Raw genomic sequence first — 20,854 nt, 5'->3', positions numbered from 1 at the left:
CCTAGCTCCTCAGCCATCACCTCTTTTTGGCAGAGATCCTTTTTTTTTTTTTTTTTCCCTTCATGCTGCAAAGTTCCCTATCTGTACTGTGATATTACCAGCAAGCCAGATTGCCTAAACATACCAATGTCTTTGCTTTCTCTCCGAAGGTTTACAAACAGTATAATTGCCAGCAGTTACAAGTCACCACACAGCTCTTGAGCAGCAAGCACATTTATTCTTAAGGTGAAAGCATTACAGAGAAAACATAAAAAAACAATAATAGTCCTTATGCACATGCTAAAAGCTCACCAAAAGTTACTTATCAATCTTATAGGGCTTCAGTAGGCCAAAAGCCTTTCAACCTTTCCCAGGAAGAATTGGGACTCCCCTTGGACAGTTTGCTGGATCAGAAAGAAGGCCCTGAGTCAGTTTAAACTCAGGCTGGTCATCCCAAAGTCCTTTCTTTGTCAGTTGGTCTCTGGTGAATCCAGTTTGAACTAGTGTATTTGAGCCTTTCTAGGTGGTGTGGTACTTCTCCGGAGGTGTTACAACTTAAGTGAATTTGCCTAATCACCCCTACTGTTCTTTGTTCTTGGAGGAGCTGTGGTTTCCCTTTTCTGTGAAATTGCATACAGTCCCTGCCCCACGATACATAAACTTAATATAGCAAGATCTCCCAAAGATATTGCAGGAAACTGCCAAGTCTGTCACGACTATTTTCAGGTATAAAGGTGAGAGGCTGTCCATTTAGGATGTTTAGAAAAATTGATAATTTAAATTGTGACAAGTGATCAGACTAGATGGTATTTGTCCATGAATTCTAAAGGAACTTACTATAAGAATGAAGTGGCTGAGCAGTTAATAGAAATACACAATCTACTATTAGTTGGGAACTATACTAAAGAACTGGTGGATCCAGTATACCTATTTTTAAAAAGCTTCTGAGGAATTAGAGACCTTTATTTCAATAACCAGGTAAATATGTTGAAAAATATACTTATTAAAAGCTGATATTATATGGAAACAAACTGGGATAGCTTCTGTAAAAGGCATTTTTGCTCTCGCATATATTAGGATTCTTTAAAAGTTAACAGAACAGTGAATAAAGGAGAACTAGTAGATATAACTTAACAGGATTTTTTAAAAGGTCTCACAAGAGGCCATTCTAAGTTCGCCTCTAAGCGAACTATAGAAACAAATTAGATTATACTAGTTGTTAGAATAGAGATTTGACTGTTGTTTGTGTAGCCATCATCAGAGTGCAATTGATTGAAACAGTAGCATTATGTATATTTTAAGATGTAGCAAGCAAGAATTACTATGTTGATTTTAGTTTGTTTTCTTGGGGGAGCGGGGGTTTGGTAGCAGTTGTCATGCATATATTTAAAAACAAGCAAACAAAACCCCCTTGGAAGTAGTGTCAGCCAGTTCTCAAGTTGGTGAACACTGTGCATACTGCAGATACACTGAGCCAGATTCGTCCCCCACTTCTCTGTCACAAGTATAACTGGATTAAAAATTGACCCAGTACATGATGAATTTTATGGTGAAGCAGACTATTGAACAATGAAGCTTGCTTATGGGAATACTCTTTGCTTTGCAGTGATGTTCAATTCTGAATGAGATTTGTTGTTTACAATCAAAGTTAGTCATTAAAATGAGAAGGGGAGGGTGAGAATTTTCTTAATCACACTTTCTTCAGCCTTTGACCTCAGTCTCTGTGACTAGTGTAGGAAGTCCCATAATATACACACTCAGATTGTATTAAAGAATAGGGAAACCATTTAAAATACAGCTTGGGGCATTATTCAAATATTTAGGCACAAAGAAACTAATTTATATTAACCATTTTCCCCCCAAAGGTGCATTACAGCTTTCACAACAGCAACGTCTGCATACAGTTATTATCATTATGGTCGGAAAACAGTCCAGGTAATAAACAACAAATGAAGTGTTTATAGAAAGGACCATCTCATCACATCACTGTTTTCTATACTGCAAAGGACAATATAACTGGCCTATGAATAAGAATTCAGTGGTTTCCTTAGGACAGTTTTTTCAATTCAAACCATGTCATCACAATTGGACTGATATAAAGTAAAAATGAAGTCTGATCATGTACTGTAAATGTATTGAATTTTCAATGTATTTTTGAAAGTTATAAATAAAAATATAATTGTTTAAAAAAAAAATCACAATGTTCTTAAAGGCACTTTTAAGTCACCAGTAGCTGTCGTGCATCTTGAATCTTGTATTTCCTTTCATATTGCTTTTCAGAAGCTAAGGTTTGCATGCTTCACGTAGAATTGGTCAGTATATTAGATTCTAAAAGTGTGCTGACAAAGCTCCCTTTTCTTCTCAGAACTAGTACACATGGAGTTATAAAGACAAACTGTGGTATACTGTCACAACAGAATCACTTATTAGGATTTACTAAACATTATAGTTTGCTGCAAAGGAAAGGATTAAATCACTAGGGAATGATACCTTCAGAAATGTAAAAAGAAAAGGAGCACTTGTGGCACCTTAGAGACTAACAAATTTATTTGAGCATAAGCTTTTGTGAACTGAGCTACAGCAAAGTGAGCCTTTTTTTTCTCCAAGTTTTTAAATCTTCGTTGTGATATGAATAATACAGTCCATACAGTATTTCAGAATTATTCTCTTCAGTAAAAATACCAAGATAACTATCTGTCCCCAGAGAGAAGGTTCTAGTGACATTAGGGCTCATGGTGTAGTGTCATAGATGTCGATAAATAGAGTTCTTAAATAGCTTGTTTTTAGTACTGCTAGTTAGTAGTGGTTGAGAAACCAAGGCACTGAACTTCCTGTGTGAGCTATGCTGTGCTATTTTAAAAACTGCTTGGTCAGTTTGAGATCATCTTGGAGCAGAAATGTCAGTGTAAATAGAACTGAGAAAAATCAAGGCATTTTAAATGTTTTTCCAAATCACTGGATTAATTAGAAACAGTTAAAGCTGCATATTTTGCACATGATTCTGCTATATCTTTGACTGCGTTGTTCATCAGGGTTTGTTATGATCTCAATTTACCACCTGTGATCAAAGAATAGGGCAAAACTATTTAAAGTTACAGAATTAAATGCCTGTTCCTTGCTTATACTCTGATAGCCACAAAAAGTATAAGATGACCTTTCATATTAACAGTAATGAAATCTACTTATTAAATACTTTGGAGCCAGATATGGTGTGTTTTGCATGTAGTAGCAAAGAATTGAGGTGTCAAGAGGTAAAGTAACTGAAAAATAGGTAATATATGTTGGACTATGGTGCTCTATCACCAAAAATGAATTTATTAGATGTAGGTTTGTATATAAAACATTTTAATTTTTTATCTTGTATAGAAATGATACACAGACAAGGTTTAAATTTTATTCAATATCTGTCTCTTAGCTATCACCATATACAGCAGTCCAAATCTGTTTTATACGCAACGGAAGGATAAATGTAAAGCAAATCATATAAAATGTTTTTTTCTTAACAAAATGCATGTTTAGTTAATTGAGAGTGTGGTATTTCTTCAGGAACACAATTTTAAAATGGAGAGATGACAAAGTCCATTCAGGTTATTCTTTTTTTTGTTCATTACCACCATCAAGTATAGTGAGGTACACCTGAATATGTTGTTCTGGAAGGGAATGGCAAAGTGTTGAGGCTATTGAAGGATCATGTCAGCATGCAGGTGCCTCAGCACATTTATGAATAAAATGGCTACACCGTTTCATGACTTGTCTTTGTATTTAGCTTATTGTACAGTTACTTGGAGTTGTGTGTCCAAGGTATTTATATTAAATGAAGTAGTTAAACAGTGCAGAGCTGTTGGCTGTTTCCAGCATATACATTACTTGCTCCTTCTGTCTTCACTTGTTTATTCTGGATATTAACTGCTTCTAATAAAACATAGGTAAGGTACAGAAATGATACTCCATCTTACCCATGAGAACAATCATGGACTCTGCATCCCAGCTTGTTGTTGTGCAAAAATAATCAGCTTGGGGCATACAGCTGAAAAGCAACTGAGTTCAAATGGCTGTATTTGTCAGGATGAAATCTGTCCATATTGGTCCATTTTACAAATGAAGAGTCTGAACAAATAGTGACTCTCCTACAGTGGAGACTACATTTCCATATTTCATGGTAGTGAAAAACAGTTTAATGCTGCCTTGGTTTGTTTTAAGTTCACTCTTTTAATGAGAGAGTGGATTGACAGGGGGAAATAGTTTAAACTCTCCCTGCAGACAAGTAGTTATTTAGGTCTTCATGCTGCATGTTGCTGGAACAAGTAGAGCCAACATCAGCCTAATCTATAAAGAATTATTAGTGTGGAACAGCTTTTAAAAAAAAAAAACAACTTTAGTTTGCTGGTTCTTAAATTTTCCATTTTGCTGATGATGCCTGAAAGAATTAAAATTATGATTCATGCTTCCTTTCTATATCATAGATGCAAAAGAGCACAATCCCTATTTTTCTATTTGCAAGTCACCTTTAATATAGGTTTGGTTTATGGAAAGTTAATTAGGATGACTGACCTCAATGACTCAGAGTGGTATAAAAGGTATTCTCCAAGGCATAGGGTAGTTATCAAAAATCAGTGCCAAGCATTAATTGCAGCTGGAGTGGAGCAGGAGAGAAAAAATTGGGACCCAAAGTGGTGGCAGGCACTAGTAAATATATTAATGTTTGTGATACAGAATGAAAACCCAACAATCTTGACATCAGAGCACATGCTAGTGTACCAGAATAAAAATGATACTTTATTGTATGCTCCAAAACTACCATCAAAAGAGATGGGCTTCACAGATTATATTCATACAGCACCCCTGATATATAGCCACCTCTAGGATGAAGGGCTGTTAATGAACACTTGCAATCCTGAACAACAAGCATGGGAGAGAAATACTTGTTCAAGATAGAAGGATAACTCCAGTCTCTTGTGAACAAGGCCTTGGGTGATTTAAGGCTGAGATTTTCAAAGCTTCTTAAGTGATTTAGATGCCCAATTCCTATGTAAATTAAATGAATTGGAATCTAAATCCCTTAGGCATCTTGGAAAATCTCATCCTAAATATCCACTGGAGTGGACAGGATCTCAGTTTTTAAGAACTTATCTCAACCTCTACCTATGCTAGGTTGCACTGATACTCGGTTATCTCCCTCAGTATAATAATGACAGGCCCAGTCAACCTCAGTATCACTTTGCAGATCAATCCAAGGCTTTGATCATTTATCATGGTGCTAACTTGCTTGTTTTATTCTTTTGATGGTGGAATGATTGAGACCCAGGTTATAATTGCAGCCATTTACTTTCATTTTTGAGACTCCATACAACATTCTTTCTATTATTTGTATTGTGATAGCACCTCGGAGCCCCAGTCATGGGCCAGAACCTCCCACTGTGCTAGGCACTGTACAAACATGGAACAGAGACTGTCTTTGCCCTAAGGCGCTTATAATATACTGTTTTTTTTAATTCATTAAATCTTTACATCTTGTTCTTAAGGGGCTGGATCCTAAGTAGTGCTGCACATTTGCCATTCCCACTGCGGTCGGCTGGCATTGTCGGTGTGTGGCCCCTCTCAGTCGAGGACCCCAAGAGCGTTCCCACCCTTCATTTTCAATCATTTGTTTTTCAGTTGCATTTTTCTATTGAGTTCAAACCATGTCCAACTGCAAAAATCTGAGTTTACACTCATGCCTTTTTGCTTCTGTACAAACCTACAGCTATGTATGATCTGTATTGAGAGGAGCATGCTGTAGTGGAATAATAAGATGGAAGCAAAACCAGCATGGCAGCATCTTAACACACACTACACCACCTAGGCTATTTAAAGGTGATCTGCAAAAGTTTTTTTTTTAAATGGGCTTGTGGTCATTTTTGTTTCTTTATAGCGTATAAAGGACTGACAGGCTATTTTTTTTTTTCTTGTTGCTCTTTTTTTCTGCTTCTATGAGGGATGTAAAGTCTGGTGAGCGCTAGTTTTGCTGGAAGACGTGTACAGCTACACCGCAGCAGCTGTAATTTTCACTTCAGGTAAATGTACACAAGTGTACTCTGCTTGAGTCTAATAACAGTGTGGCCATGGCAGCATGGCTCAGTCTAGTTACCCGAGAATAATCCCAGCTGAGCCCCAGTTGCACCAGCCAGCTATTAGGTAGACCTCGTCCCAGGGACATGCACTAATAAGGCAGGATGGTGACACTTCCAAGAAAAGTGTTTGGGGCTGAGTAGATATTTTAAACAAAAAACCCAAAGGTCCACATTTCCAATCCTGGGTGCCTAAAGGCAGGCTCTTAAATCCACAGCGAGGCTCCTAAATAAGGTAGACTGATTTTCAAAGGTGCAAGCAGATTTGTGCGTGCACAGCTTTTCTGATAAAGAGGGCATTGCTATTTAGGTAGCTTAAAGGCTGTGGACTTTGAGCCATCTTTTTTAAAGGTCTTTAAGTGCTTAATGATGCAGATGGGGCCTACAGGGATTTTCAAAAGCTATCGGCAGCTTTAGGCACCTAAAGACCTTTTTTAAAAAAAAAAATCTAGCCATTCCTTTTAGTAATTTCCCCATCTGTACAAGGGGGATAGTGATATGATGTTTTTCCAACCTGAAATTAGGGGCTTGATGCAGGAATCACAGGACAAAATTCTGTGGTCACTGTTTTGTAGGAGGCTTGATTAGATGATCATACTGGTCCCTTCTGGTTTTAAAATCTATAAACCCTTGTGCCTTTGTAAAACACTGATATCTACAGCTGAAAGGCGCTATATACATGCTAGGGATCATTTCTATCTATGCCTCTTCCTCCTTCCACATCAGGTTGTGCCACCCCTATTCCCCCCCCCCCACACTTCATTTTAAAATCATCCTCATTAGGACCTCCCGCTCAGCTGCCAGAAAATAATTATACATTATAATAAAAAGAGAAACTTCACCCCAAACACAGATCTTTGGAAATGGAAAATTGAGATCTCAGAAACAGACCAGGTGGTGTCCTGTTGTAACAAAACAAAGCATTCGGAGCCACAGATGTCCCTAGTGTAATTTCATTGGAATTACAACTGGGATGAAGTCAACCTTCTGAGGAACTCGTAACCAAGTGAGCGGCTGGATTCCACTTAGATGTGTTGCTATAAGATGTTTTACTGCAAAAGATGTTGACAAAGCTACCTGGAACTAATTACATGGCTGCAGTTTTAAGGGGTAATCAAATGCTGGGTTTTTATAAGAGATGAGGTGTGTACCATATTGCTCAGCGTGAGGCTTTTTACATTTCTGATACAGGCACACAGACAATACGATGGTGGTGATTAGGAAGACCCCACTTGCTAGGGATAAGACCGCAAAGATGGATTTATAGCTGGGCTTTGTTGTAAACTGGGTGCATGAATTGCCCAAAATCTTCTCACTCGTCGTCTGGCTCGATCCTGCTTTGTTAGAAGCAATCACGCACACCCAATAGGTGGTGTCTGGTGACAGTTCGTACAGTGTGTGCTGCCTCGCTGTGGGGTAGATCTCACCCACCAGGGTCTGGTTCTTCTCGCTGCTTTTGGTGTGATATGCAAGCTGATAAGTATCAACGACTGAACTGGGGGCACACCAGTGGATCTGTGCTGATGTGTCTGTCATTTCAGACACTTCTCTGAGTCTTGGTGGATCCGGAACAGTGTCTTCTCCAGACACTCCAGGACACAGACATGGGGACAGCCTCTGAAGTTCAGAGCATGGCTTCTGGAGGTGGTGGCAGGGGTCATAGTCACAAGAGATTATCATCAGTTGAACTGTGGTTTCCTTTGGTTGATCATCATCGTAATAGTCATCTACATAATCCACTTGTATTACAGCATGGGTAGGATTTGGAATAGGGTTTGCCTTTGTGGGGTTTTGCGGCCGTTGATCTGTCTGAGATGGACTTACTATGCCAGGAAAAAGAGAAGAGTTTGTCCCTGTTGGTCCTGTTGCTTCAGAGGAAGGGTTATTAGTAGACTGGTATAATGTTTCCTCTTGGTGGAACAGAGCAGTGGTCATTGTGGCATTTCTCCTCAATGGATCTGTTTTGATTGTACTCACAGTGCTTTGCTGAGTTAAGGAGTCACTATAAAGCTCTCCCAGAATTGTTGAAGAGGTGGCTGCTGTTCCTTCAGTAGTGGGATCGGTAGTAGGTTTGGAAAAAACGTCCGCACTTGTGGGATCATTCTTCATCTGAGCTGTTTGCATCATACTTACCATGTTTCGTGGCGACAAGGAGTCGCTGTAAAGTTCTTCGGCAAATGGAGTAGAGTCCATCGTTGCTGCCACAGTAGTGGAATTGATAATGGGAAGGTTGGAAGAGTCTTCTGTGAGAGGAGGAGTGTTTGATGTGGGGAATGTGGTGTTTCTCTTGGCCTGGCATTCATCATAGAGTTGTAACAGCGAAAGAGATGATGAGGATGAAGGCATCTCTCCGTCTTCTGGGGCTATGTTGCAAATGGTGTCAGATGCTCTGCAGGATGAAGCAAACTAATTAGAAATGACATAACAGTTATAGGATGGCACCCTCAGCATCTATGAAACGTATCAGATAGTGAGCTGCTAATGCCAATCAGAAACCTGTTCTCTCACATGAAATCTGGGGCCAAAGTCAAGCAGAGTCTTGACTACAGTTCTGCACTTTCAGGCTTATTTTTCTCACCGTATTACCAACTTGGCTGCATATGTTTTGCAAGGGGCAGCAAGTATCCCCCAACTGGGAAGGCCACGGGTCTGATTCAGTAAGGTGTAGTGGAAGTTGAAGGCACAACACACAAAGCATTAAGCGCCAAAGCCATGTTTGAGTAATGCCTCTCCCAGTCTGACAGCAGGGGGCAGTGCAGAGTGATGTGTAGTTACTTCCAAAGTATTCTTGGTCCCTCCTGGCTCAGGAATCAGAGCTCACAATTTGACTGCAGATCTCCAAGGCACAATGTCATTAAGGCCACTGAGCTAGTTTACATTTTATCTGTATTTGCAGTAACGTACTAATGGGGGAGGCAGAGAATAAATTATCAGTAGATGCTATTATTTTATAGTTCTGCTTGTGTTAACAGCACAGTGCTGCTTTCAAATATAATTAGCCCGTACTTAATTCTTAAAGGAAACTTTACTTTAGATGTCTGTCCTTTGAGGAACAGATGGCGATTCTGAATAATATTGATGGAGTTTGTATTTCAATAGGAAAACTACACCATCCATGCACAACTTGTAGCAAAAATTGAACTAAACAGGCTCAGGATAATCCCTATACTGACTCCTACATTCCTGTTGTGTGAGTAATACGCAGCTGACAGGTCATGTACCTTTGCAGTACAACTTTCTTCGGATTAGAAAGTAGCCAGGAAAGTCCACAGTTGCACTCTAAAGGATTTCCATACAGGTTGATGCTGATACTGCCTGATGAGTTGATATTCCAAGGATTAAAGGAACTCAGGTTACAGCTAGGAGATGAAAATTTTGAGAATCTTTAGCAAGTGTCCACTAAGGAGTCTGCATAAGGGATGGCATGCAGCCTTCTTTGCTCCCTGGGGAGGCAGTAATCTGTTCCTGGCTCATAGCAGATTACTAATCCCCTCCCCCCCAGGAAAACCAAGTTAATTCTCACGTATCACCCTCACGTATCATCACGTTCACCCCAATTTAGATTCATTCTCTGCAGCAAATTTATGTATAACCAGAGGCATAAATAAATAAAACCAGAGGTATAAAGGCATAACCAGAATGCAGTAGGAACGGCAGCAGGAAAGGAAAAGGACCTGCACTCAGCAACTCTGCTTAGGTAAAGTTTGTCTTATCCCTGAACCCTTGCATTCATCTTGGCTTTCATTTCATCCTACACCTCTTCTCCTGCCCTACGGTCCTCCCAATTCACTCTCCAGGCTCCTTTCAACCCTTTCACGCCATGTTTGGAATAGCTTCAGTTTCTGCACACCAAGCATCCACCTTATGTTGACTCATGGGTAGAGCCCTGCAAATCTGCAGATGTCTGCTTTATATCCACAGACCATGTTTGTGGATCGCGGATCAGATGCGGATACAAATTTTGTATCCGTGCAGGGCTCTATTCATTGGTACAGTGTTACCAGCTGTGTAATGATATTTGATGTTTTTCTGAAAGCTCCAGCTCCTGGAGTCCAGGGAACAATTTGAGAATCTCAGCATTCATTAGAAAAAAAAAAAAGGTAAGTTTTGAGCCCTCGTAGTTGCAGAGAAAAGCTTGAAAATGTGACCTGAGTGCACATGACAGGGTCAGAAATCAGAAGGCAAAGGAAAAGCACCCCACATTGATTGTTGTTTTAAAAATCTCAGGATTTTAAAGCCAATCTATGGGTTTCTAAGCATTACTCCTGATTTTTGAACCTTGGTGATAGCAACGTTGCTGTTGTCTCTGCACCTTCTTGTGCCTGAATTGTTTTGTGCTTTTTTCTTCCCAGTTAGACCTAAGCTCTGTGAACAGGGAGGCCTTCTTTGCCCATCTTCTGTACGAGCGCTGCGTGAATTCTATACCCAAATCCAGCAGTGTAGCTGAGAGCAGAGTTTGATCTTTTCCTTGTTCACTACCACTTTAGACTTGCGGTCTGTCCTCTGTTCACGAATCCAGTGCCCTGTTTTTTCATTTTCTGCTGCATTCATATTCCTGGCTGGTGGCTTAAAGGATTTTCCACAATATCCTCTAAATCCTTTCCTAATCAGTCCTGACTGCTCTATTTGCAATATACTTGCTGTTCTGGTACATTGCCTTCACTGTTCATGTTACACCTTTGTCTACATTAACTACTTCATAACTGTGTAACCCATGGTATGTGATGCAAAATACATCCTTAGCTCTCTATCCTTCCCTGAAAGAATCACAGAGTTGCTTTCTCCTAACACAGAACAAGAAATTCTCCAAGAAGCAATAACTACTGTCTGTCTCTGCTGCATTGCAGTTTCTGCCTAGAACGTCTCCTGCCTGGCTTCCTGATGGAGGTTTAAAGAAACAGTACAAACACCTGTACACCATCCATAAATGAAGTACTGCTGATATTCTAGTGGAACATTGGTACTTTCTGAGATTGGTATGAGGGTCTGTTGCAATATGGGTTACCATGGACACCAGCAGTAAGGTACAGACTAGCATTGTCTAGTGAATTGTGGGAGTAGACACAATAGCGAACTGCTTCTGCGAGTGACCCAGTGTTGACTTTGGCCAAGCTCCAGCATTGCCAACTCTCATGAATTTTATCACAAGTCTCGCCATATTTGGTGCTTCTTACCTCAAACCCTAGCACCAGGAGTTTCTCACCGCTGTGGTTGCAGGAAAAACCACTTGAAAACATGACCCAATTTGAACCCCAAAAGCTCAAAAAACAGAAGGCAAAGCAAAGGGCCACCCCTCCCCCACATTTACTGTTTTTTTTTTTTTTTTTTAAAGCAATCTTGTGATTTTTAAGCCAATTTCCTGATTTTGGAGGGCCCAGCTCATGATTTTTGAAGGCGTGGGTTGGCAATGCAGAAGTAACTTGAAATCAATGTGAGTTAAGGACTGCAGAATTTACCCCAATATGCTTCAGTCTCCACAGCTAATGGCGCTAATGATACTTCCCTGTAGCACTGGGATGATGAGAGGGTTAGTTAGTTACATCTGCAAGGTGCACTGAAGATGTAACTTACGATGAAAATACTTTCCCTTTCTCCCTCTCCCTAAAACATCCCATGTCCCACTGCAGTTTTCCTCGCTATTTGCTATTGCTCGAATGCGTGGCATGAGAATTTTGGATACTGATCTAGAGAATACACAAAGCGGCTCCAAGCTGTCCCTTGGGGGACCTTGCTCTTAGCCTTATGCAGTGTCGCACACTACTATTACATTCCACAGCTTCCTCTCTTTTTTGAACCAGCTCCCCCTCGGCACTTGCCTTTCACACCTGTCTGCCCTGAATCCAGTGTTTAACAATTAACCTTCATTATTTTAATTAAATCTTCTTAGGAAAGCTAAGGGTATAACACGGATTTCTCTTCTCCACCATCCATTGCAGAGAGAAGCTGCCAGAGCTTCAACATGACAGCAGTTAGGTCAACCCTCCTTATCCTGATCCGTTGACTCGAATCTCCTATCCAAACTGCGTCTGCTTATGCCATCCTAACCTTTCATTTCCATTCTGGTCTCGACAATCCCCTATCCCAGGTATCCCAGCTTAATCCTCCTGTTTTAGTCTTTGCAGTCAGTGAATTCTGTAGGCAGGTATTTATTATTATTTATTATTTGTATGACTGTAATGCGTAAGAGTCCCAGTTGTAGACTAGGCCCCTATTGTGCTAGGCACTTTACACATACAGACCAAAAAGAGGGTCCCTGCTGCAAAGAACTTGCAATCTAAATAGATATTTCAAGTTCCTGGTTTGAGCATGTCTCATTTATTGTTCCCATCTCTCTTCCTAGGGTCTACCCAGTAGAATAACTTAGGTCTGGTCTACACTAATAAGGTAAGTCGATCGAAGTTGCGCTAGTTAAATTATGTCAGATACATAACTTAAGTCGACATAGCTTAGATCGACTTACAGCAGTGTCTATACTGCGCTATGTTGACAGGAGACACTGTCCCGCCGACTTACCTTCTGCCTCTTGGAGAGGTGGAGTACTGAAGTCGAAGGGAGAGCGTTCTCCCATTGACTTATTGCATCTTCACCAGACCCGCTAAATCGATGGCCACAGCATCGATCACAGCAGCGCCAATTTAGCCCCCAATGCAGACAAGCCCATTCTCACAAACTTTGAAATCATCAAGTCAGTGGAGCTGCACCAGTTTACACTAGCAGGGGATTTTGCTCCATAAAGCTCTAGTCCATCAGCCTTATTACATCTGCTGAGCGTGCTTCGGCCTGGTCTAGGCTAAATACTCCAAAGGCGAGGCAATGGGGGGCATTGAGTTTTCCACAACCCAGGCGTGATTAAGTTGCAGGGTCATGAATATTTTGGGCCAGATTCTCAGTTCCATTCCTACATCTCCGCTGAAGTCAGTGCAGCGGAGAGGGAATTCTGGCCTTTTGAATTCAGTGAAATCTAAATCACCAGTCTGCCCAGGAAAGGAAGAAAGAACTGCACACTGACAGGTGCCAACAACTGCACCAGACTCATTAAGGCAGTTTCTGCATCATGATGTGAATTTGGCCCATGGGGCCAGATTCTCTGCTACTCCCAGTATCCACTGGTGCAGCAAGGCTGGGAGCTTGTGAAGAAGTTAGAACTGTTCCCAGAATCAGAGACATGAATAGGACAGCGCTGGTGAAGTTTAGAGCAACTTCATGGCTGCTCTAGTCTGCACCAGCTGCTGTGGCCCCTAAGGGGCTCTCTGCCAGCCAGAGATCTCTGGAGTGCAGTGTACTCCAGCCACACCTCTCTAACAGTTGCCCAGCATGCCCTCTATACTAAAGGCTGCAGGGAAGTAGTGTAGGACAATGGAGAGATCTGCCATCTTTCTGGCATCTTTGCACCAGCTGGAGCAGGGAAGAGATTCTGGCACACAGCCTGGGAAATCCTAGTTCTGCTGTGCCAACAAGGCCTCGCAAGAATTCCAAATGAATTGAAACGGTAGCTCCCCCATCACTAAAGACCTTCCTATTTGGATGACTCCAGGGGAATTATGGGGGCAGTGAGGGAAGTGAGGGGCAGCTGTCACTAGACACTTTCAGCAGACAGCGGTATTTTAACACATGGATGAGCAAAGAAAACACCTACTTCTGGAAGGTGAGAAAGGTCAGATGAGGAGCATCGTCAAGTAGCTCCGTCCTCACCCTGCTCAGTGCACGGGAGTCCTGGCAATTCAGTTCTCTCAGCCTGGGCAGAGACTTGAATAGACCCATATCGAAGCTCTTCAGCTGGGCCATCCTTGCAAGGTGGAGCGACCTAAGGCTGACCAACTCCTGGGCCCACTCCTGCTGAACTGAAGCAGAGAAGACCCGGGTGACTGGTATGTGAGTGGAGATCTGTGCTGAATTTAGGGCTGGCCAGTAAGCAGATTGCAGTGGATAGAGTTTTACTGACAAACTGATGCACCTGCTGGTTATAGCAAATGTAAAATAACATGAAATAAAATGAAAATCCTCACCCTGCAGTGGCGGCTCCTGGGGGGCTGGGCCTGGCTCCCTGCTCCGGGTGTTGTAACCTGGAGCACACAGTCACAGCGCTGCTCAGGTGTGGCCTGGCTGCCCTTCTGTCATGATGGGGGGCAGCTGGGTCAAATCAGAATGGTGCTGTGACCCGGGTACCAGCTCACTGTGCCCAGAGTGAAGAGCTGGGCCCAGCCCCGGGGCACAGAAGCTGTCGCTGCGTGGTGAGTGCCGGGTGGGCTCCAACCCCCAAGGTCCTCTCAGCTCCTAGGGCAGGACCCACCCGCCCTCCCAGCATGGATAAAATGGATAAATCAAAGTAACATGAAATTCCCCAAAAGAAAAATGAAAAAATTATTAAAAAAAAATTTCCCAGACCTTTAGTTATTTCCCCAGCAGTTTAGCAGCACAGCTGTAAGGCAAAGCGCCCTCACTCAGTGCAGAGTCCTGGATTGATTACTGACTGGGCTGGAACCTCTGCTAGGGAATCCCTGGCCCTGGCTGTATGAGAACAGCAGGTTTATAATTCCCCTTCACACACCCACAGCTACTTTCCTTTGTCTTGCTCAAAGGATTTGAACAATTATCCATTCACTGAATCTCACCAGGTTGGGATTATTTTACCCATTTGATTGGATGAAATGTTACGGGAGCCCAGGAGGGAGAGGGAGAGGAAAGACTGTTGTAGAGAGGAGGAATGGTCTTGTGGCTAAGGGACTAGACTGAGGAAGTTGGGGTGCAGTCTGGGTTCTGCCACAGACTCAGAGTCACTGCCTCTCTCTGGGATTCAGCTCCCCCATTTATAAAATGGTGATGATCATCCTTCCATGGTCCTATCTTGTCTATTTAGACTGTAAGCTCTTTGAGGCTGGGCTTGCCTCTTGCTCTGTGGATTGATAATGCCTAACACAACAAAGCCCTGATCTTGGTGGAAGCCTCTCCATGCTGTGCCAATAATAAGAGGAGAAAGTGAAGGGATTAGGTAGGGTTTAGCGGTGGGGGGAGGAAAGACAGACGTTAGACAGGCCACTGAAGAACAAGAGAAGGGCTCCTGGAAGACTCTGGATAGGAAAAGAGGAGGAAAGGGAGGAGCCCAAGGCTGAGAGCTGGATAATCGGAGGGGATAGTGGACGGGGATTGAGGGATTATGAGGACAGATGAGAAATTCTGTTGTGGGCAGGTGTAGTTGCTAGGCTTGTGCTAATAGCTATTTCTCCACCTTCCCTTCTGAAGTCTTGTCTACACAAGAGAATTCCCACCATTGCTGATTGTAACCGACTGGTGGGTGTGTTTTAGAGGTTCCTCCGCTGTGCCTGATCAATGGAGGATATGAGTCTGTTACAGCCCCAGCTAGTGACCTTTAGCTTAAACTGTCGCAGCTCCCGCTGACAGCTCCGAAGGTCCACAGTTCTACTGCTGGTGGCTGTGACACAACAGTGGTTTTGTTTCATCAGGTTTGATCAGGCCCCATGTGTACCACAAAAATCTTCAAACTTACTTTTCTCGAGAAAGGTCCCACTCAAGTCAAGCATGTCAATGGGGCTCCTAGCTCTGTTCCCGGTGTCCCCCTTCAACACGTTCATTGCAAAGGCTGACGTGCTAATCCCTCCGCCATTCTCACGCCCGAGCAGAGTGGCAGACAAGTTCAGGAACTGTAGCTGTGGATAACAGGAGAAAGCCAGAGGCTGGAGTTCAGTGATGGGGTTTCCGGCCAGCGATAGCCACTTCAGGTTTGGCAGGTGGGCGGTCTGGCATGATGGCAGAGAGGACAATTTATTAGTGCTTAGGTCCAGGAACTGGAGGCTACTGAGGGCTCCGGTTCCCCACACAATTTCTTGGATGTGATTGTGCCTTAAGGAGAGGGCACGCAGCTGTGGGAAGTTCACTATCTCCACGCCACTCAACGCAGGCAACTGGTTGGTGCTGAGGTCTAAGGCCTCCAGTCCCCCAGGCAGGCAGGCAGGGAAGGCTTGCAGGCTGTTGTTGTTCAGATGCAAGCGGGTCCATGTCTTGTTCCTCAGATCCTCACAGGACATGCTGGTAAGATTAACGTTGTTTTCCCAGTGGTCTTGCTGGGCCAACTGGAAAAGAGTTGTGAAATCCCCCAGCGCAGCTGGAGCTGCTCTGTCTGTCAGGCCGGCCGCCGCCTCCCACTCCAGCAGAGAAAGAGCGAGCAGGAGGGAAAACATTCTTTTGCTTTTCAGGGAGGGGGAAACAAAACAGTAATATAGAGAAGTAAATTAAAGCCCTTTGGGGCTGCCACGAGCTATGTGAAAGCAAAACACTGATAAATGTTTTGCTGGTGCCTGCAGATGGCAGAGGTGATAGTTAGAGTCTCTGCTGTAATTAAAATGCCATAAAGATGGGGCATTGGGAAGGAAGTCTCATCTGAGCAAATTTAAAGGTACATAAAACCTTTCATCCCAAAGGCAACCAACATGTGTCCCAAACAGTACCTGTTATTATTTATTAGTTGTATTACCTTTCTAGCACCTAGGAGCCCCACTCCTGGACCAGGAACCCATCATGCTAGGTGCTGCACAAACACACATGCAGCACTATCATCTCTGCCTAGCTGTATACTCAGAACTGAAGGTCTGAGGGGAGAGCAGCAGCCAACTTAGGGCTGGTCTACACACGAAAGTTAGGTTGACCCTTCTACGTACTTAAGCCAACCCAAGTCCCCAGTGTAGACAGTGCTTGGTCAGTGGAAGAATTCTTCCATTGACCTAGCTACCGCCTCTCGGAGAGGTGGATTTGCTACAGCGATGGGAGAACCCCTTGTATTGCTGTAGTTAGTGTCTACACTACAGCACTACAACGTTGCCGCCATTAGCTCTTTTGAGTGTGGACACACTCTGAGGCTGTAAACTCTTTGGGTCAGGGACCCTCTTTTGGTTCTGTGTTTGTACAGCTCCTAGCACAATGGGTTCCTGGGCAGTGATTGGGATGCCTAGGTGCTACCACAATACAAATAAATAATAAAAACAATATGTATACAGCAAGCTACATGAGGGGATAATTTTGGTCAAAGAGAACAGGCAAACATCTCCTTATGTGAAGTTCAATAGGTTCTTTAATCACCATACAGAGCAGACAGGAGCTTGCCTCTAAAGGTCCAAAAGTAAATTGGATGGTAATCATGTTGTCCACCTTGCCATGGGCTTGTTCTTGCATGACGTGGTGCACTGGCAGTGGGGAGGCAGGGCTTGGAAGATCAGGCATGCTCATGGCAAGGTGGCTCTCCTACAAAGTGGCCTGCAGAATTTAAGTGTCGGAATCTTATGGGTTCAAAGAGAATGATCTTGGAGATTTTCAAAAGTCCCCAGGGGATTTAGGAGCATGAGGCCCATTGACTTTCCTTTCAGTGTGGCTTGTGGGTAAAAGCAGCTAGGTTCCATTGAAAGTCAGGCCCCTTTGGCAAGGTCTACACTAGGAGTGCTTTGATGGTATAACAATACCAGTATACTGTACTGGCAGAACGCTAGTGTTACTCCTGGGGGAATTCTGTGCCAAAAAATTTAAAATTCTGCACCAAAAAATTATCTGGGCACAGTATTTAAAATTCTGCATATTTTATTTGTCAAAATAACTCAATATAATCACTCCAGTTTCAATTATTTTGGTAATTTATTTCAAAAGACATAAAAGATGAGGCATTATGTACTCTCACTATGTACTGCATTATGCCTCCCCTATGCAGACCCTGGCTGACCCCTAATCTCTCCCAGGGACATCTGCCCCCTGTCCCCATGTGTCCCTGCTCCCCTCTTCCCCCATCCCCATGTGTCCCTGCACCAACACTTAGCCCTCCCTGTGGCCCTACACCTCCCTCCCACCATCCCCACGTGCTCCTGCACCCCTATTCAGCCATCACTCCTCCCATCCCCATGTGTCCCTGAACCCCCTCCGTGTCCCCATGCATCCCCATGTATTCCTGCACGCCCACTCAGCCACCCCCTGCCCACTTGCACCCATCACCCCATCCCCATGTGGCCCTGAACCCCCTTTCAGCTACCCTCATTCCAATGTGGACCTGTACCTCCCTGCCTCCCCCCCGGTGTCCCTGCACCCCCGTTCCATTCAGCCCGTGCCCCAGTCTATCCCTCCCACTATCCCTTCTGAACCCCCGGTCTGTGTGATTCCCCCAGCAATCCCGTGTGCTCCACTTTGTCTCCCCATATCCTATGCCTCCTCACCTGGCTCCACAGGCAGGGTGCGATGAGGAACACAGCCTCTCCTCCTCCCTATTGGCAGCTGGCTGTTATAGTGAGCTGTCTGCTCTAGTGCCACAGCAGCTCCTGGTGGGTGAAAGGTGTAACTGCAGTGCCTCTCTGGCAGAATGTATTTTCTGCAGAGAAAAAAAATCTGCGGGGAACATGAATTCTGCATGTGTGTAGTGGCGAAGAATTCTCCAGGATTATAGTGTGGACACAGCTTATACCAGCATTGCTGTGTTTTTGCCAGGATAGCCAAGTCTACACTTTGGCCAGCACAGCTACATTGGTCAGGGTTCACGCCTCTTCACATCCCTGATCAGCATTGCTATGTTGGCAGAGTTTTATAGTGTAGCCATTGCCTAAACCACTTCAGGGCTTTTGAAAACCTGTACTCCCAAATCCCTTGGGTACTTTTGAAACTCTTCCCCTAGATCTGCTTCTAGCCCTTTGATAGTTACACCGATGCCCCTTTCCCATGCGGTGGCACGGGCCTTGCAGCAGGTGACTTTCCTGGCAGTAGAGGATTCAGTGTCATGGACTTAAGGGATTTTCCAGTGTCATTGATTTATTACAGTGTATGCAGGGGTCCTCATTGCCTTGCACCAAAATGGCCAAAACTCAAGGGGGGCCTTTTCCCCCTGCAGAAAGAGGTCCGTCAGCAAGAAGCTGCTCCCTTGGTCACTCACTGCTTTAGCGCACTCTGCTCCCATTCCCTACCTGAGCTTTGGAGCTGTTAACCTGAAAAACCCCCAGCCTCTGAACAGCTTGTCCTGGACCCTGTGACCTAGGTAAGGGGGGTTGGGTAATTTCCTTTTGTGCAGCTCTGGTTGATGCCTGCTCCTCACCAGTCGCCATCCAGAGAAAGGCAAGTGCATATAAATCTCCTAACCGCCATAGCTGTGAGGGGTCCCTTAGGCAAGCCCAGGCCCACAGAAAATTTCCTGCTGAATACTTGCAGGTGGATGATTCATAATATGCATCACACTGCCATGTATGTAGCACCAGTGGATTCGATCCACTGCCCCCTCCCTGGAGCACTCTGCATCAGAACTATGCAGCTCCCAGCCCCACCCCACTGCATTTCTCCTTGTTTGTGCCTGCAGAGCCTGACCCGCCATAGCGAGGAGCACCCTCTGTTCAGCTAGAAACTGAGGAGCCTGCACCTCAGAAGTGCTCAGCTGCTTGCAGGATCTGGCCTGTCATTAGCATCTCCGGTTACATTTGCCTTCCCCGTCTTCTCCTCTGTTGTGCTTGCTCTTGGTCACAGCTGGCTGGGTGCGTGTATGCTGCAGCCTTCATCCCTCAGCCTCTACCACAACAGCTGCCAGGCTGCTCCATGAAGTGCAGCTGCCCTCCCTAAATTCCATCTGCTGCCTCCCCAAAGCCCCATACTGACTGTGCACAACGCAGCCTGTTCCGCTGCCCCTACATGCAGCCTTCGCCTGGAACAAGTGGGAAGAACTGAACAAAGCGAGAGCTGCGATTGCACACGGAGCTAGCTATCTCTGGTACCTATATCCCCTCCCCCCCCAAATTGCAACAGTATCTGAGCATGTATCTTTAATGTATTTGTCCTCTCAACCCCCCTGTGAGCTAGGCCAGTGCTATTAGCCCCATTATACAGATGGGGAACTGAGGCAGAGAGAGTGCTGTTTTTTGAAGGTGCCTAAAAATGCAGACAGGTGCCTGGTGGGATTTTCTAAAGGGTGTAAGCGGTTTAGGTGCCTAACTCCCATTGGATTTTTTTTTTTTAAATCAGAGAGAGTTAGGCAATTTTGAGAATCCCATTAGGCACCCAAGTACCTTTAAAAGTCTCACTCTAAGTGAGTAGCCCAAGGTCACACAGGTAGTTTGTGGCAGAGTAGGGACTCAAACCCAGGACTCTAACCATTAGGTCATCATTCCTGCTCTGCTAGCACCTTGAAGCTGAACCCCCATCCAAACAAGTCTCACTGGCAGGGTAATTCAAGCCCATTACGATGTGGAACACAGAGCTCAATTGTGTTCCCATTATTGCTCTGTTAGGAATGGTTACCGTTCGCTGCTGCTGCAGGCCCTGCATCGGGCCAGGCATTTTCCAGTCCCGCTCGCCTTCTGTCTGCGACAGGCACAGGGGAAATAGGGTCTTTATGTCCCCTTTATGCTCCCCATATCAGAGGCCCTGCAAGAGCCTGCTCGGCCCTCAGCCCAAGAGAGAGCAGCTTCAGGGTCCTCTGCCTCCAGCCCAGTCCTGGGGCAGCAAAAATGCCACAAGCCCTTGTGGAGCCCAGTCCCAGGGGGACAGGTGGAAAATGGGCCGGTTAGAAACCCAGATGCCCACAGCCAATCCCACCCACTCAGTCTTGCCAGCATGCACATACCTGTCCAGCCTCCTGCTGGGGTCTGCACTGCTCTGATTGCCTGGTGCTTGCTTATCCACTGGAGTGACTCAGTGGCGTCTGTTCTCCTCTTCCTGCAGCTAGGGGAAGAGATCTGGACTAGCCTCACTCCCCTACATGTCAGCTTCCCCACCCTCCCTGGGAGGGGGGAGGAGACAGGCCC

The 20,854-nt window shown here is 44.5% G+C and overlaps 2 protein-coding genes and 1 long non-coding RNA gene across 7 annotated transcripts in view; 2 read left to right on the top strand and 1 right to left on the bottom strand.

The window, feature by feature from the left end:
* CRLS1 (cardiolipin synthase 1) overlaps positions 1–3,723 on the top strand; it is an 11,374-nt gene extending 7,651 nt beyond the window's left edge. Inside the window, 1 exon segment of the mRNA XM_038395235.2 lies at positions 1,845–3,723. Within this exon segment, the coding sequence (XP_038251163.1) occupies positions 1,845–1,932 (88 nt within the window). The 3' untranslated portion in view covers positions 1,933–3,723.
* On the bottom strand, positions 2,246–20,854 carry LRRN4 (leucine rich repeat neuronal 4). Of its 2 annotated transcripts, XM_043512125.1 has the most exons (6): positions 20,674–20,854; positions 19,031–19,097; positions 15,592–16,289; positions 13,723–13,927; positions 9,308–9,445; positions 2,246–8,475 (listed from the first exon to the last, which is right to left on the bottom strand). In XM_043512125.1, exons 3-6 carry the CDS (start codon positions 16,280–16,282, stop codon positions 7,170–7,172), a joined length of 2,340 nt encoding a protein of 779 aa, XP_043368060.1. In that variant the 5' UTR covers positions 16,283–16,289; positions 19,031–19,097; positions 20,674–20,854; the 3' UTR covers positions 2,246–7,169. The 2 variants fall into 2 exon arrangements, with proteins under 2 accessions (XP_043368060.1, XP_043368059.1); XM_043512124.1 differs by lacking the exon at positions 19,031–19,097.
* Positions 9,722–20,854, top strand: part of LOC119853011 — a 34,898-nt gene continuing 23,765 nt past the window's right edge. For 2 of the 4 annotated variants that reach the window (XR_006280384.1, XR_006280382.1), the window contains exons 1-3: positions 10,263–11,110; positions 12,023–12,171; positions 18,958–19,101. This is a non-coding gene — a long non-coding RNA (uncharacterized LOC119853011). Of the gene's footprint in view, positions 9,784–10,262; positions 11,111–12,022; positions 12,172–12,426; positions 12,471–18,957; positions 19,102–20,854 lie in introns of those variants that run through there. The other 2 variants (XR_006280383.1, XR_006280385.1) reach the window with 2 other exon arrangements.

This window comes from Dermochelys coriacea, chromosome 3, assembly GCF_009764565.3.
Source record: "Dermochelys coriacea isolate rDerCor1 chromosome 3, rDerCor1.pri.v4, whole genome shotgun sequence".
Taxonomy (NCBI): Eukaryota; Metazoa; Chordata; order Testudines; family Dermochelyidae; genus Dermochelys; species Dermochelys coriacea.
The sequence above is the reverse complement of the archived record's forward strand: the minus strand, read 5'-3'. Positions and strand labels throughout refer to the sequence as shown.

Coding starts and splice junctions, on each gene's coding strand:
- LRRN4 (XM_043512125.1), bottom strand. CDS start 16,282: ATGTTTTCCCTCCTGCTCGCTCTTTCTCTGCTGGAGTGGGAGGCGGCG. Junction 9,446..13,722: donor ACCTTTCTCACCTTCCAGAA/GTAGGTGTTTTC, acceptor TTCATCTCCTAG/CTGTAACCTGAGTTCCTTTA. Junction 8,476..9,307: donor AAGAAAGTTGTACTGCAAAG/GTACATGACCTG, acceptor TTCATCCTGCAG/AGCATCTGACACCATTTGCA.